The 16,793-nt window shown below is 52.0% G+C and overlaps 1 protein-coding gene across 1 annotated transcript; it reads left to right on the forward strand.

Moving 5' to 3' along the window:
* The first annotated feature begins 777 nt into the window (after window positions 1-777).
* On the forward strand, window positions 778-10,960 carry CD5L (CD5 molecule like). The gene is made up of 6 exons (XM_004775786.3): window positions 778-956; window positions 3,141-3,167; window positions 5,678-6,028; window positions 7,105-7,422; window positions 8,116-8,436; window positions 9,531-10,960. Exons 1-6 carry the CDS (start codon window positions 929-931, stop codon window positions 9,536-9,538), a joined length of 1,053 nt encoding a protein of 350 aa, XP_004775843.1. The 5' UTR covers window positions 778-928; the 3' UTR covers window positions 9,539-10,960.
* The last annotated feature ends 5,833 nt before the right edge of the window (window positions 10,961-16,793 follow it).

Genomic DNA, 16,793 nt, shown 5'->3' on the forward strand with positions numbered 1-16,793 from the left:
CCCTCATATTCCCCTAGCACTCAGGCTGCTCCGAACTCTCTCCTGAAAACAATAATAAGTAGGTGAAGAAAAACAAGACTAAACAGAGAGGTCTGTAATGAACCAATCTTTATGCAGAATGGCCTGAATATTACAGAGAAGTGAAAATGTGTAGTTGTGGAAGGAAAACTACCTTGGGGGGAGCAGCAGGAGCATTGTCAGTGGATATAGTTGAGTATTCCCAGAGTCCAGTGCTGAATAGCTCTTGAAACACAGTGGTGCTTAATAACTAGGTGGGAGAGGCTTGGGGGCTGGGAAAACTGGGGGTCTTACTGCTAAACCATTGTCCATCATATACTGGTCCTAAGAATGACTTGATTTCATTACCACAGGGACCTTTTTCCACTCAGCTTCCAAAGATGGGCATAAACCAGGACAGGACAGGAGAAGAGCAGATCCATGGGCTAAGCCCTCTGCTTTGTGCTAGAAAAGCTGGTTTGAAGGGAAAGCCAGCCCTAGATGCAGAGATTGACACCTTGTCTCTAGATTATGGTGCCTCCAAGGGCAAGCTAGATGTTTTCTACAGTCTCTGGCTTTTCTCTTGTCCAGAGGTGGATGGAGCTGGGATATAGCAGAACCCAGGCAGAACAGCTTGGGGTTTTTTATAGTTTCCTTTCTTTTTCTGTGTTTTTCTGCCATTTCTGGTCACCTCCCTTCCTCTGGGGATATGCTGAACTCAGCAAGTCCAGCTCCACCAGCTCTGCCCCCTGTGCCCATTGGCTTCCGGTCATCTGGTCATCTGATAAGGCTTCTGATAATGCTTCTGCTGCAGACAGGACCTGCTCTGCTCTGTCCTGCTGGCACACTTGGTGGCCAAAGCTGACTATTGCTGTTCCAGGACCTCCTCCCAGCCTCAGACTTCAGCTCAGCATCTCCAGCAACCCGGCTCATGGCCCTGCTCTTCTCCTTGATCCTCGGTGAGTACCTCTGTCCCTGCTGGCTGAGACTCAGAGTCTCCCCGGAGCTCTGATCAGGAGTGTGCTCTTCCTGCCCAGTAGGTGCAGATCCTGCTACCTTTCCAGGAGAGGCTTCACCTGCTTTCCTGCCTTCTCTGTGTCTAGTTAAGTTCCAAACTCAAGCCACTTAATCCATACCTAATTTATAATCCACTTTGATCACCAAAGCTTTTTCTGTTTCCCTTTATTTGCACCAACAAATTTATAATAGCTCATCCCATTTCCCTTTTTACAAAAATTTCCATTAATCTTTTCTTTATAAGAAGACAACTGAACCATGGGTAACAGCGGGTAGACAAGAAGAGGAAGAGCACTGCCCGACAGACACTTTCACAGGTTATACTGTCCAGCTTCCCCTCAAAGGTGTTCCATATAACGTTGCTCTAGTGTCCCCCCAGTTTCTTATCACCCAGATTAAGGTACTGTAAATGGGGATTTCGGAGTCAAAGGACCCGGGTTTCAATCCTTGTTCTTAAATTTCTTAGCTGTCTGAATTGTTAAATTGCCCTCTCTCTCTGGTATCCTACCTTCGTCTGTGAAGTGAAGATAATAGTATGTTCTTTGGAGGTCTGTTAGGAGACTTTTCATGAGATAATGAACTTGGGGCATCTTACAATCCTACACGGTCTCTTCCCTAATCAGTCACATCCATTTTATTGTCTTGATGATCCCATGCATCACCAAGGCTCACACTGGCATTTAGGTGCTCTCGGTAGGGTGCTGCCAAGTTCCCAAACACCAGTACATTCCCTGTATCACCTGACAGCCAGCTCTACCCTCTCAGGAGCATCCTATCACCTCTCCCCACTTTCCTTCAGCCCCATCTCCTTCACGAAGCCTCTCTGGTCTGGCTACCCATCATCACCCTACTCCAGAACGTTCAACTTCCTCTTGGGCTCTATCACTTTCAGACCCGCATACCAGGCATGGCACATGTGGTTTCCATTGTGTATACGCAGGCTTTGTGCTCCTTACTAGATGTGTGGGGTGCAATATAATCTTGAGTTTTAGACAGTTACAGACAAGGTCATACTGAGTCTGAGAGAAGTCACGTCCTGAAGATTAAGGGCTTAGAGTTACTTAGAAATTATTGGGAAATGAAGAAAATATTCCAGAATAAGAAACTGAAATTTTTGTATCTGCCTTAAAGGCTCTAGACCAAAGATATTAGCTCCTTCAGAAATATTTCATAAGGTGCTGGGGGGCGAGGAGCATGACTGTTCTGTAGTTCAGAATGCCTAGGACCTTGGGGACCACTGATGGGCACAGAGCACAGGACTCTGGGTGGCATGAGACGGTAGCCTAATGCATAGAGGAGCCTGATCACCCAGGGGTCCTATAGGGAGAAATTATGATGTCCTTACGATGTGCTGAGTTTGGAACCAAATTTAGAGCTGTTTTCTGACCTGTTGAACCCACAAGCTAACAATGATTTTCGCGTTTTTAAATAATGGGGAAAATCAAAAGAAGAATACTATTTTGTGAAAGGGAAATTGAAATTTCAGTGTGTATAAACTAAGGTTTATTGTAACATGGCCATGCTCATTCACACACATATACACACGTTGTTGTGCTCTCATGTTGCGGTGACAGGGCCATAGGGTAGTAATAGACCAGGTAGCCACAAAGCCCAAATTGTTTGTGATCCGGCCCCTTCCAGGAAAAGTGCGCTGGCAGCGGCCTGAGCACAGTGCCAGTGACACAGACAAATCCTTCGGTTTTCCTGCTTTCCGCTGCCCCCATGGTGTCGCTGTCTTCTTCATGAGAGCCTTCTCAGTGGCCTCCAGCATGACTTGCTGGGGAGCCCAGAGGCTGCACACTGTCCACTCCAGGCAATAATCAGTTAACATAATTGACTAGAATAGAAAGTGAATCTATCCGTGCCTGGGGCAGAGCTACATCACATGTACAGAAAATAGGTTGGGTTGTGGTAGAATTGGTCTCTGTGGTTCCCAGTCAGTGTCCCTGTGTCCTCTGGGGCTCGTCATTGCAGGAGATTTCTCTAGGACTGACTTTGGAAGCTCTGTACCCAGCACTCTAGCTGCCCCACAAAGTCTACCGAAGACTTTCTAGAGAGTTGTGTTATTTGAACAAAGCCTTGGGATTGACGATATGATCTCACTCGTTTGCTTCTTCTCTCTTCAGCCATTTGCACCGGACCTGGTCTCTTAGGTAAGACTTTTTGGGTTCCTGAGAGGGAGGCCTCCAAGTTCTTGAGATGGAAATCTTGATGCTTACTCAGGACGTGGGTAGAGGCTCTAGTTCAATAGAACCTCAGTAGATTTCCTCTCTGGTATCTCAATCCATCCTCTCTGTGGATGGGTTTCCACCTCCAGAACCTGGAAGGGATTTGGGTGGTGTTTCCTGCAGGGGATTCCCTCCCACTTGGACTCTGTGGCCTAAAACTCTTGGCCACCTCCAAGTAATAGATGGTTTTGTTTGGGGGCTCAGAAGGTACCTCTCTCTCGCTGGTGTATCTGGGAGAGGAACTTCCTTTTGCCCTGCTTGGCTCTACCATTTCCAGGTCCCTATGCCAACCTGCATGGCTCCTTTGAACTAGAAATGCATCTACTTGTGTGCAGCATGTGGTTTGGCCAGCAGCAGGCAGGCTAGATTTCAGTCTCCACTGGCCACCTGAGTAAGGGGTCCTTGGACCATGCATAAGCTGCACAGAGAATGGGTCTGTCAAGAGGAAGACTGTGATCTCCAGACTCAAGGTGGTTGGTCCTGGACCATCAGCTTCTTATACATTATTCCATTGGTCTTTCTCTCTTGATGGTAGAGACTTTACCAGAGAGGGACAGCCATAGACTCTGCAGTGGACATGGGGGACCCCACACCAGCAGAATGTAATTCAATTCTTTCAAAATTGCTGTCTTGGGTTCTCAGTGCATCAATCAGATTTCATGGTCTTTTTCCCGTGGCGTCCAGGGCTGTCCTAGCTGTCGGTACAGGGACCACAGCTCTACAGCTTTCCCACGGCCCAGGTCACTGCTTCTCCAACCCCAGCCCTGCTTTCGAGCTGTCAGCCAACAAAGTAGGCTGAAGACACTGCCCGGGAGGCAGCTGTCCCAATGACCCCTCTGCCCTTCTCTCTGGCTTTCAAATCTCTTCTCAGCTGGGTTTCTTTGACACTTGGGCTGTTTCTTTCTTATGTGCTTCTTCTTTCTAAGGGGGTCTTCTAATCCTACTTTCCCTGGAAAAAAAGACTCATTTAAAACCAGAATTTTACAATTCAAAACCAGATAACATGTGCATCATCATGATAGCTAGAGTTTCCTGGGGTACACAATAATGCCTGTCTAAACTCAAATCTTGCAATGACCCAAATGCTATTTCTGAATGATTCTTCTTGAGTTATATTTGTACCTTATAAATGTAAGTGTGCAAAAATGAAAACTTTTCTTGGTTTTCTGTAGTTAAATTTTAAAATCTATTTCTAGTCTCCATTCTACTCATTGCTTCCCTCAGAAAACACACGGAAGAAAAGGAGACACAAAAACAGATGAACAACCCAAATGTCAACTTCCAATGCACTCTAAAATCAACCAGCTCAGGGCCTTCTCACTCAGAAGCTTCTTCTGGGGTGGATTCCAAGTTCTAGGGTGTTTGTGCAGAGCTGAGGCAGGATAGATGGTGGAAGATCTGGTCCTCCAAATTCATGTTCCATTTGTGCATGTTCCTGAGTCACCCACATGTCCTATGTGGTCATAGGTGACACTGCTTGAAATAAGGTAGGCCACAGACCAGCAGTCGGATGTGGCCCCAACATGTACCCCAGACCTGTCTATGTCAACTACTCCACTGCATGGAGACATGGACCATTCAGTTTCTCTGTAACATGCTGTCACCCAGGGGCTACTGGAGTCCTCGTGGGTTTGCTCCCAGACCTCTTAAATATAATGTGCTGGAGGGCAGCACTGCTCTGAGTTCATGAACCATACCTGGAATATAGTATATATACGCCAACAATATAAAAGTGTGTTGCCTGCTGGGCTCTTTTCTGCTCTCCCACAGCCATCTCCGCTCTATGTCCGTCTCTTGGTGGAAGAAGGAAAAAAAATTTCCATTAGCCTTTCCACCCTCAGAGTTATGGTTGGGAAGCCGAATCATGTCCTGGATTCCTCAGAACTTATCTGGAGGCTCTGGGGAGGTCGTCTTCTACCCTAAGCCCTAGAACCCTCTAGACTAAGAATCTGACTAGTCAAGGCTCTGACCTTTCCTTCACCCACTGCTCTCTGCATTCGTCTGAGCTGGGTTCTTGGGCATGGGAAGATGTCATGAGAAGCAGCAAGGATGGGTAACGGGGGATCATGGATATTGGGAGAGAAAGAGAGTGAGGTTGTTCAGCCCAAATTATATCTAGAGAGCCTGCCTCAGTCTGGCTGCCATGGGGAGAGACAGAGTCAAGACAACACAACAGACCACATCTCTACACTTGTGTTCTGACCCAGGGCTCCCACTGCTTAGCGGTGTGAGCATATAGACCTAGGTGTCTTGAAGCGGAGTTTCTTAGCAGGGTAAGTTAGGAGTGGAGCAGAACCAGAACTTAGGGATGGGGTCCTGAAGAGCCCCTCCTTCCACTTCCCGCTCAAGCCCTCCTTTCTCAGCCCCCAGCATCCCACACCCTCTAGGAAGGGTGGGCGTGTTCTGAGATGCCTGAGTCCTCTCTCATCCTCCAGATGCCCAGCCAAGCTCTCATCGCTTTGGAGGGCCTTTGTCCAGAGTGCGGCTTGTGGGAGGTGACCACCGCTGTGAAGGGCGGGTGGAGGTGCAGCGGGCCAACGAGTGGGGCACGGTGTGTGATGACGGCTGGGACGAGAGCGACGCGGCTGTGGTGTGCCGGGAGCTGGGTTGTGGAGCGGTCAAGAAGGCGATCAGTGGTACTGCATTTGGGCCACTGACACAAGAAGATCAAAAAATCTTCGTCCAAGAATTCCGATGCAATGGCCTGGAAGAGAGCCTGTCTCAGTGTGAAAGGGAAGATTTTTTCGACTGCAGCCACAAGGAGGACGCGGGAGCTGTATGTGGGTGTGAGTACCGTAGCCCTGCACCCTGTTCCACCCAACCTGTGGGCCACGCTCACCTGTCTTAACACCCTGTGCACTTCACAGGTGGCTAACTAGCTCCTCACCCTTTTCAACTGCGGGCCCTGCAGAGTCGGTATTTTTCCTGCTCTTTGATTGAGGTAATGAATTCAGCTTAGTCTCAGCTACATGAGAGCCTGCTTCTCTCCTTCACACACACACAAACACACATACACACACACAGGCCACACACACAAACATACATACATACACACACAGGCACATCCAGACCCATCCCCCACTAAGTGTTCGTTGAAAAGCGTAGCCTGTGTCGGGAGCTCAGGGGCATGTGTGGGGAAGAAAAGAGCTGGCAATGTATGATATATGTTTCCTGGGCTTCACTCCTCAGGAAACCAAGAACCATGCACGCTTTTCCAGCTCCCAAAGATTCCACCAACGAAAGAGCGGGCAAGAGATGCTTTTAGGAAACCAACACGACACTTCGCCTTCTGGGCATTAATAATCCCTTCTCTGCCTGCACTTCCATTAGACTGTGATTTGCCCGAGGAGCTGGTCCCTGTCTTCTCTTTGTCACCAAGCAGACTGTTACCAGGGAGACAGCCAACAGATCTTTGGGCCTGATGCTGAGATCTCATTCCTACTTGTTAGAGAGATTGAAAGTCGGGAGACACTAATCCATGGTACCCGGGTGATAATGCTAAAAATGAACCAGGAAGTTTGGGGCTCGGACACATTGTGTATGTCACTATTGCATTTTATTTTTTAAAAATCTATGCGATCCATCTACTTGCCTCATATGAGGAACAAATGAGAATACAAATGTGAAAATAATTTGAAAAACTAAAAATGTTACAGAAATAATTAATTCACTTGGAACTGAAAAATGACATTCATTCTGTCGATTCACTCATCCAGCCCTTTCAACAAGCATCTGCTGGACAATGCCAAGCGCTCTAGCACGTTGGACTAGACACCAAGAGCAGAGGGATGTGCCCATGGGGCTCTATTCTGGGAAGACCATGTTCTTGCTGAACAGACACCTCCTCTTCCCTTTCCCACAGTCCCAGAGAACGTGCGGCTGGTCGATGGTCCCCAGCGCTGCCAGGGCCGGGTAGAGGTGAAGCACCAAGGGCAGTGGGGCACCGTGTGCAAAGCAAGCTGGAGCTTTGCCGCCACCAAGGTCGTGTGCCGGCAACTGGGATGTGGACGGGCCCTGCTGACCCGGAAATGCTGCAACAAAGCCACTCAGGGCCAAGGGCCCATCTGGCTGAGAAAGGCATCATGCTCAGGAAAAGAAAGCAGCCTCGAGGAGTGCCCTGCCGGGGCCTGGGAGAGGAGCAACTGCACCCACGATGACGACATGTGGGTGGAATGTGAAGGTAAAACCCACGAGGTCGGACGCTAGAGTCATTCCCGGGTCTGGCCGCACTGGGTTCCGGCCAGCCGGCATCCCCAGAGAGCTAGCCACGCGTCAAGGCACAGGGACAGACTCGCTTAGTTGTGCTGCTCGCCAATTCTCATCTATTTATTTATTTTTAAGATTTTAATTTATTTATTTGAGAGAGAGAGAGAGAGAGAGTGCGCCCATGGGAGGAGGGGGAGAGAGAGTCCCGAGGAGGCTCCTCTCCGAGCGTGGAGTCCGATGAAATCAAGAGTCGGGCACGTGACCGACTGAGCCACCCAGGCGCCTGCTGGTGCCTCTACAGACACTGACACGAATGCCTCCCTCCGTGCAGGAACGTGGTTTCGGCAGCAGGAAGCCCCAGAGGACTGTGAACTATTAGCACACTGAACTCTGCGTACCGGGCACAGAGCACACACCCTCCATTGTTGAGCTCTTTGATTTTCAAAAGCGATCAGAAAGTCATTATTAATATTAGAGTTTTAGGAATTAGAGAAGTGGAAAATCCTGGTTAAGGAAGGGACTTGGGACACTCGGTCAGGCCGGGAGAAGTGGATGTAAGCAGGGGAGCTGGGCGGAGGGTCTCACAGGCTGGTGGGATCTGAATCTAGAGCAGGTCCTCTGTCTGTCCCCTGCTCGCCTCCACCGTTGCTCCCTCCTGTACCTGCAGATCCCTTTGAGCTGCGGCTGGTGGGAGGAGACGGCCGCTGTGCCGGGCGGCTGCAGGTGCTGCACAAGAGCCAGTGGGGCACCGTCTGTGACGACGGCTGGGGAGAAGCAGCGGACCGGGTGGTATGCAGGCAGCTGGGCTGTGGGCCGTCCCTCTCTCCACCTGCTAAATCCCGGAGAAGATTTGGCCCAGGGACCGGCCGCATCTGGCTGGACGACGTGGCTTGCTCAGGGAAGGAGAGGTCCCTGGAGGAGTGTCCACACAGGTTTTGGGGCCGACACAATTGCAACCATGCCGAGGACGTGGCTGTGGTCTGTGCAGGTAAGTCCTGGAGCAGAGTTCACGGGGACGTCATGGGGGGGAGAGGTGGGAGGGCGGCCCCCGCCACGGTGCTCACCTGCTCTCCGCGTACTTCAGGGGATACTAGTGAGGCATTTCAGCAATAAACAGAAGTAAGGATGAAACGAATAATGAGTCCCATACCACAGACTTACTGATGGGAGGGCAAGAGAGGTTTTAGAAACCACACCCTTATATGAAAACAGGAACAAAAGTGAGAATTAGAGAAAATAAACAATTTTCCAAAACCATAGAAAGTTGCTTTGAAATGATAGAACATAACTAAAGTGACCAGTCCTGACACTGAAAAAGACCCCAACCCTCTCACCCAGAGTTTAAACCACGGGAGACGGTCCCGCCTCATTCTATCTGACGTCTCTCCACCGATTTTACGTGAACCTGTGGGAATGGGGCTGGGGTGGAGAGGCTTTTTGGAAATGCCCAGGAGACAGTCTTTCCAGACAGTGGGGGGACTGTAGGCCTCTTCAGGGGACAGGAGGAGGAAGTCCTGCCCCAACTTGAACCATGCAAGCTCAGTCCCTGGGGGCTGAAGCCCAGCTCGGCAAGCGGCGAGCCGGGTGGGAATGCAGGGCTGCTTGGTTTAAGCACCCTGCTGTGGAGTCCGGTGAGGGCGGAGGCTGACCAAGGGCCGGATGAACAGCTAGTGCCCAGGAGAGGAGGGGTTGAGTCCTGGAAGGCTGCAGGTTGAGTGCTGATGCTGCCATCCTGAGGCTCTCTTAACTTAGACAGTCACTTAACTACTCAGGACCTCATTATTTTCATCTGTAAAATGGGAAGACCCTGGTGCCATTGACCGTGAAGAGTTCCGTGATCAAGTGAGGGCGAGACGTGTTCACATGCGGGAACACTGTGGCCGCTGGCTGAGCGAGCCCTGGGGAGGCTGCACCCGACTCCACCTTGGTTCACTTCCGTGCGGGACGTGTGTGTGATTAGGGTCTGGGAGGGCTTCTCTTTCCTGTTCTGGGCCCAATATTCTTTCCTAGCCTCATTGAGCTTGAATGAGATCACCCTTTCTGACGTGTCCATCCTTACTGTACATCCTTTTCTCTTTGCAGAACAGTAGCCCGGCCTACCTGATGGTCGACCAGAAGCCCCCAGTCCCAAGTGTCCCCTACTCCTCAGGGACCCTGATTGGTCTGGCCTGAGCCCCGGGCTGCAGGCTGTGCCTGCTCCCGCTTTGCCCCCAGCATGCACCTGCACCCTGTGCCCTGCCTTGCTCTAGAGCCAAGCACTCCCATCACCGCCTGGAGACAGGAGCTGTTGAATGCTCTCTGCCGGGAAGACAAGCTCACAGTCCCCCTCTCCTAGCCGTGGACCCTCCACACTGGCTCTGGCCTGTGCTGCCTCTTCTCACCCCGCCTGGGATCCCCAGCCCTGTGCTCTGACCAGTATGGGCCATCGCTGGGCGTCCTCTTTGTCTGTAGAGAGCATGAAAGGAAGCAGACCACTACATGGAACTTGGGGGAAAGCTTAGAAGCATTTCGCCCTGTTTCTCATGCTTCAGGTGATCGCAACCACGGCTGGCACCTCACTGCCCTTCTGCTTCTTGGTGACAGCACATTCTTCCGGGAGCAGGGCAGTGTCCTGTAATTCCGGATGCTTCCATGGTACCTGGAAGCCACGGCACGCCCCCCTCCCAGTATCGGCAATAAAGCCCCTCTGGGGACCGTCTGCCACAGCCAGCCAGCGGGGTTGCTCTTTACCAAGGAGAATCGCACAAGTGTTTTCTAACGGATCCAGGGAAACGAGTGTTGGCAACGGGGCTGCCTCTGGAAGGAGGGGAGGCCGAGACGGAAGGAGGCTGGGGGTGGGAGTCGGGCCTCTGCCGACCAGATGGCACCATTTTCACTGCACCCCTCGGACACCGGCACTTGCACGTGTGAGGCGCAGTGGTGCCGGCTCAGGACCCGAGGCTACGGCGCGGCAGCCTGGGACTCAGGCTAAGCTGAGCCCCCGGGGCAGGCCTACGTTTCCGCTCCCTAATGAAGCAGACTCGGTCTCTGCCGCGGCTCCCGTGCTGGGTGCTTTCCCTGCCGCCGGGAAGCAGGTGTGTCCGCTCCTCCGCGACGGCCTCGGGGGCTCCGCTGGGCAGAAGAGATCCTGCCTGTCGACAGGACCAGGCGTGTTACAGAGCCCTCCCCTCCTGGCTCTTCCCTGGCGTGGGAACTAGAGCCATCGGGCTCCCCAGGAGAGAGGACAAGGCCTTGGAAAACATTTTGGGATCTACCCTAGATACATGAAGAGATTCCGCCTTTATCTGATCAGCTCTCTTTATCTGATGAGCTCCTCCTGGTTTTCCCTACAGATGAGGGTCCTGTCCCCTTCACCCCATTGTAGCTGGAAACTGGAGGGCCACTGGGCGGCCAGAACCGAGTGCCTGAAAATCTGTTTATCCTCAGTAGAGTGGACAGGGTTGGAGTGTCACAAAAGGGACTTCAAATCTCCCTCAATTTCCGTATTAAAGTTTCATTTGCTTCCATTCCAATAAGTCCCCTGAAAACCAATCAGACAAAAGGAAGAACCCCTGGGAGAGATGGGGGGAATCTGTCCCAGAAGCAAGAGCTGACAGTTGTTTGAATAATGTCCCTGAAGGACAGCAAGCCGAGAAGCCGACCCCGGCCTGTTGTCAGGGCCGAGGGCACGTGCGCGGCGGGCTTGGAGGAACCCGGGCAGGCCAGCCTGTGGCCCTGGCTGCCAGCGCTCCGACACTGCCGCGTCCCCCCAACATGCCCCTCGTCTCCTCCAGTTACCCGGAGCTGTGCCAGCCCGCACACCAGCCAGGCCCGGGCCAGTGGGGCGCTCACCTGGAGCTCTGCATTTGGGGGGATAGAGCCTGGGTAGGTCGGGGACTGTGAGCTGGTTTACGCCTTCTCCCACAAGAGACCCTCCTGACACCCTTGTGAGGGTCCAGGTCCTTAGGCACCCCACACTCCTGGGCCCACACCTGTGCAGTGTGCACCTGTTCCTCTGGCCTGGGGCCGATGGGGCCCTTGTAGGCCTGTGGGGCTGAGGACTAGCCACGGCCTCCCGCAGATTCCCCAGTACACAGAGAGCCCCCACCCTGAAAACCCCCGAGGAGCAGTGACACGCTGGCCACAGTCAGTGCCCACCTGCACTTGCTCTTTGGCAGGGTCCGGGGCCTTGCCAGCACAAGGGCTCCCAGATCTGTGGTGGTAGAAGACGCTGTGGGCAGCCCCTCACTCTGTCATCGGTGGAATACTGTCCCCTGGTAGGCAGGTAGGGCTTGCAAGCCGCATGGGCCTTGTGACCCTGCCTGTCCCGCCAGCACACACGTCATCCCGCAGTCTGGGACAGCCGGGGCGCCGTCCCCAGTAGAAGGCGGCCAGCCCCTGAAGTCACCGTGAGGAGCTAGAGTCGTCTCCTCAGCCCCCATTGGCACCTGCTGCCTCACGGTGCCACCTGCTGCCTCACGGTGCCACCTGCTGCCTCACGGTGCCCGGCTCCTCCAAGCGTCCAGGGCTCCCAGAGGTTTCTCCCATGTAGACAGAGTCATGAGGCCCATTCTCAGAATGGACGTGACACCTTCCCATCAAGGCCACTGACAGAGCTTGGCTCCCTCATGCTCTCTTCCCCTGTCTGCTGGCTTGTCAGGGAAGACCCCAGCGACACGGGGGCAGGCGGGGCCCTCTGAGTGACCGGCTGGCGGGCCCTCACCCCGTCTCCGCTGACTGTGAGACAGGGAGACCTGTGTCAAGCCAGAGAGGTGTTTGGAGGGCTTATCAAAAGCACACAGCTTACCCCAACTCACATAGACATAAACGGTTTTTTCAAAACCAGTCCCATTTCTTCAGAGCTCTCCGACCAGCGCCCGGATGCACTGTCTGCTTCCATGGGCGCCTCTGCCATCTCATTATTTGGTGCTGATCAGGGGTTGGGCTTTTTTTTTTTTTGAAGAGCAGTTTAAGGTTCCCAGCAAAATAGAGAAGAAGATACAGAGTTCCCACACACCTGCTAACCCCCCGATTGTCCACATTCCTCACTGGGGAGTGCGTATGTTACAAACTGCTTTGACGCATCATCACCCCAATTCCGTAGTTTACACTGGAGTTCACTCTCAGGGTCGTTCTATGGGTTTGGGCAAATGTATAAACATGTATCCAGCATCATAATGTTGCGCACAGTAAGTTTATTTCCCTAGAACTCGTCTAAAGTCCTCTGTGCTGGCCTGTTCCTTCCTCTTGTCCCCAAAGTCCTTCTATGGTCTCTCCCCCTTTCTCGTCTTCCGGAGCGTCAGGAATCGGAGTCAGCCGTACGTCGCCTTCACGGACGGGCTCCTTTGGCTCAGTGGCGCGCGTGTACGTTTCCTCCGTGTCTTTTCATGGCTTGAAGCTCATTTCTGTTCAGCACCAAGCGGTATCCCATTGCCCGGATGGGCCACAGTTTTTTTGCTCACCAACCTCCGGAAGAACATCTCGGCTGCTTCCCAGTTTTGAAAACCATGAGTGAACTTGCTGTGAATATCCACGGGCAGACTTTTGTGTGGACGTGTTCGCAACTCCTTTGGGTAAAAACTAAGAAGCGTTTTTAAACAACACCGTCCTGCCCTCCTGGCCACAGTTAGCTGGTACCGCGAGCAGGTATCTGTCCCAAGCCGGGTGGGCCAGCCCTTCCCAGGAGACGGGAGCTGCGGCGGAGAGGAGCTGGACCTGCAGCAAGTCAGCCCGGGAGCTGTGGGTGGCCGTTTTCCGCACACCAGGAGGACCAGAGAATGAGAAGCAGCCCTTCCACAGAGACACTGGACGTCGGAAACCCAGAGGAACAGAGATGAGAGACGGGGAGAATCCAGACAGCATCTTCGGGTTCTAGTTCTTGTCTCTTTCTCTTTTGTGTCCAACTGCGTTCTTAGTTTTCGGTTCTGGGACACACGACTGCATACTTTTAATATACATTTTATGTATAGATATATGTAAATACACATATACAAATATATATGCCAGTTTTTTCTTCCAAATTGTTATTTAAATTCTGGTTAGCTGACATACAGGACAACGTTGGTTTCAGGAGTAGAACCCAGTGATCCATCACTTACATACAGGACCCGATGCTCATCACTAAGTCCCTCCTTAATGCCCCTCCCCCATCTAGCCCAGCCCCCACCACCTCCCTCCATCATCCGTCAGTTTGTTCTCTGTCATTAGGACTCTCTTGTGGTTTTCTATGTGTATTATATGTTTAAAATGTGGATTACATTAGCTCCCTGGTCTTGGTACTGCTAACCAAAATAACCCTAACCAAATTTCTGGTTTATTTATTTTTTTTTTTTTAAAGATTTTATTTATTTATTTGACAGGCAGAGATCACAGGTAGGCAGAGAGGCAGGCAGAGAGAGAGGAGGAAGCAGGCTCCCTGCTGAGCAGAGAGCCCGATGCAGGGCTCGATCCCAGGACCCTGGGATCATGACCTGAGCCGAAGGCAGAGGCTTTAACCCACTGAGCCACCCAGGCACCCCAAATTTCTGGTTTAAAATTAAGAGAGCGACAATCTATTCATCTTGTGTGAGGTTAGATAAGCCCGTTGATTGGTTATGAACCAGTTCTCACGGCACTTACAGCATCAGGATATGGTTCTGAAAAGGCGGGGGCCAGGGCCTACAGGAGAGTCCCCGCTACGACACGCCGTTGGCCGCACATCCCTGCAGGAGAGTCCCCGCTACGACACGCCGTTGGCCGCACATCCCTGAAGGAGAGTCCCCGCTACGACACGCCGTTGGCCGCACATCCCTGAAGGAGAGTCCCCGCTACGACACGCCGTTGGCCGCACATCCCTGAGTTCTCGTCCTTAGCCCGGCTCGAGGTCGTGGCCTCTCTTAAATCCTCAGAAGCTGATGGCCCTCCGGCCACGTCCTGTCCAGGCTGCGCTCTTTCCAGGGACGTCTGAAGTTGATCTGCTCTTGACTGACTTGGTGTACCCAAGCCACACCAACGTCCCGGGTGAGTGGGTGGACAGTCGGTGCAGACAATGCACTGTGACAGCCTGGAACGCGGCTCGGTCTTGCTAACTCTGGGAAGAGAGAGGCAAACATCGGTCTCTGGGTGACCCTTCTGTTGGACTCCCTCGCTGTGGGAAACTCCACAGGAACGGCGACCTGATGCATTTCATCGGTAGCAGTGACAAGACTTATCCACAGCGGTTATCCCAGAGACACAGGAGGGGAGCCCTGTCCTGTCAGAAAAGCAGGAGCGGAGACACTGAGGGTGATCCTTGGTTGTCTGAGGAGGGAGGGAAAGCCTGAAAGCACGAGTGTAGAGGAAGGGTTTCTGGTGAAGTCAGAAAAAGCGTTGGTCCCTGTTTTCTTAGGACAGGAGAGTTGATGTCTGCTGAGGGCGAGCTAATCTGTTAACAATTTTTAGTAGACATTTCCCCTCCCAAAAGTGTCCTGGTTTGGATGATAAAATTCTGTGTCCGTTTTAGCACTGAGGGAGGGTTCACACTTGAGAACTGCATTTGGCAAGACGGAGATGTATGGAAAGTGGGATGTTGTTGCCCACAGCGCAACGCTCTCTTCCCCAGAAGAGCAAACTCCCAGGGTCCCAGCGGTCTGATTCCGACTCACTGCGCTGGGCGTTCTCCCACCACTTGTTCAGCAGGACCAGTCAGTAGCCTGCTCTGGGGGAAGACGACCTCCACCATGAGTTTTCTACAGGATGGGCCCACAGTGTGGTCTGAAGTCATGGCAACGCTCTGAAAATTGCAAGAATATCCTCATCTCTGATCTGCTCCTGATGTGCGACCCCAGACCCAGCACGTTCGGTGGAGAAGCTGCCATTTCTGCTCTTCCCGGACCTCAGAGTTTCCCTCTCAGTGTTTTTCTTCTACTCTGACGTGGGGCATCACATCTTGTGGGAGCTGGACACAGGCAATGGCCCAGGCCGGTGTTGCCTGCCTTCTGGCTGAGGGCTGAGTGAGGAAGCCTCTTCCTGCTGGGCACCAGCGCTGCGCCACTCCGTCCAGCAGACACGTAAGAGGGGCCGCGCACAGAATGTAGAATTTGCTAGTAGCCATACTGGAAAAGAGTAAAAAGAAAAGGAAACAGGTGGAATTAATACTTTAATTTTAACATTTTTAAACTTATTACATGTAAAGTATTATCATTGAACATAGAATTGATGTAAAATCATTAATGAGACACTTCAAGTTCTTTTGTTTTTTTTTTTTTCTCAAGTTTTTAAAACGTAGCGTGTGAACTGTGCTCACAGGGCCTCTCAGCTTGGACTAGCTCAGCTTCAAGTGCTCAGGGGCCACGTGGGGTCAGTGACTGCTGTCTCAGCCAGCGGACACAACCAAGGGTAAGGTGAGGTCAGGGGGTCACACCCGCTGTAGTTCTCACCTACCAGAGTTCTCACCTAAAGCTTTGAAAATTGCCCAACATCTTTGAGTTGCAGATTCCTAATCTGTAAAATCAGTAAACTTTCTCCCTCAAAATGAGCAGACTCAGTATGTCCCCGGATTTGTCATCTTCTGCGGGGCTAGTGCTGTCCCCTCCCTTACCGTCCTGCGCGCCAGCTGGGGCGGAGGTCGCACAGCTGTGCTGCTGTACAGAAATGCTTTGCTTTATTTTGTTGTTTTTTTTTTAATTTATTTTTCATTTATTTTCAGCATAACAGTATTCATTATTTTTGCACCACACCCAGTGCTCCGTGCAATCCGTGCCCTCTCCAATAACCACCACCTGGATCCCCAACCTCCCACCCCCCCCTACCCCTTCAAACCCCTCAGGTTGTTTCTCAGAGTCCACAGTCTCTCATGGTTCACCTCCCCCTTCCAATTTTCCCCAACTCCCTTCTCCTCTCCATCTCCCCTTGTCCTCCATGCTATTTGTTATGCTCCACAAGTAAGTGAAACCATATGATAACTGACTCTCTCTGCTTGACTTATTTCACTCAGCAGAATCTCTTCCCGTCCCGTCCATGTGGCTACAAAAGTTGGGTATTCATCATAAATGCTTTGTTTTAAAACAATTTTTAAATGTTACTCTCCAGCATGTAGAAGTTAGTAGGTTGTACATAAAATCCCAAAATTCTGGCTTCGGGGAACGATCAGATGGTCAAACAGCGTGTCCTTCGAACCTCACAGCAATGGCCCAGCGCTGCCTCTGATGGGAGGTGCCTTCTCCGGCCCCGGGGCCCCGCTGGCCCCTCCCCCTCCCTGGAGAGCCCGCGCTCTGTGCTGCGCACAGACCTGCTGTGGGTTCTCCTCCTCCCTGTCTCGTTGGCCTCCTGCTGTCGGTACTTCACGCTTTGTTCCAACAATCAAGCTCCAACGACCCCAGCAGAACACCTCGCTGTTTCATGACTTCA

The sequence above is a fragment of the Mustela putorius genome, unplaced genomic scaffold (genome assembly GCF_011764305.1).
Source record: "Mustela putorius furo isolate JIRA1106 unplaced genomic scaffold, ASM1176430v1.1 tig00000997_pilon_pilon_pilon, whole genome shotgun sequence".
NCBI classification, from domain to species: domain Eukaryota; kingdom Metazoa; phylum Chordata; class Mammalia; order Carnivora; family Mustelidae; genus Mustela; species Mustela putorius.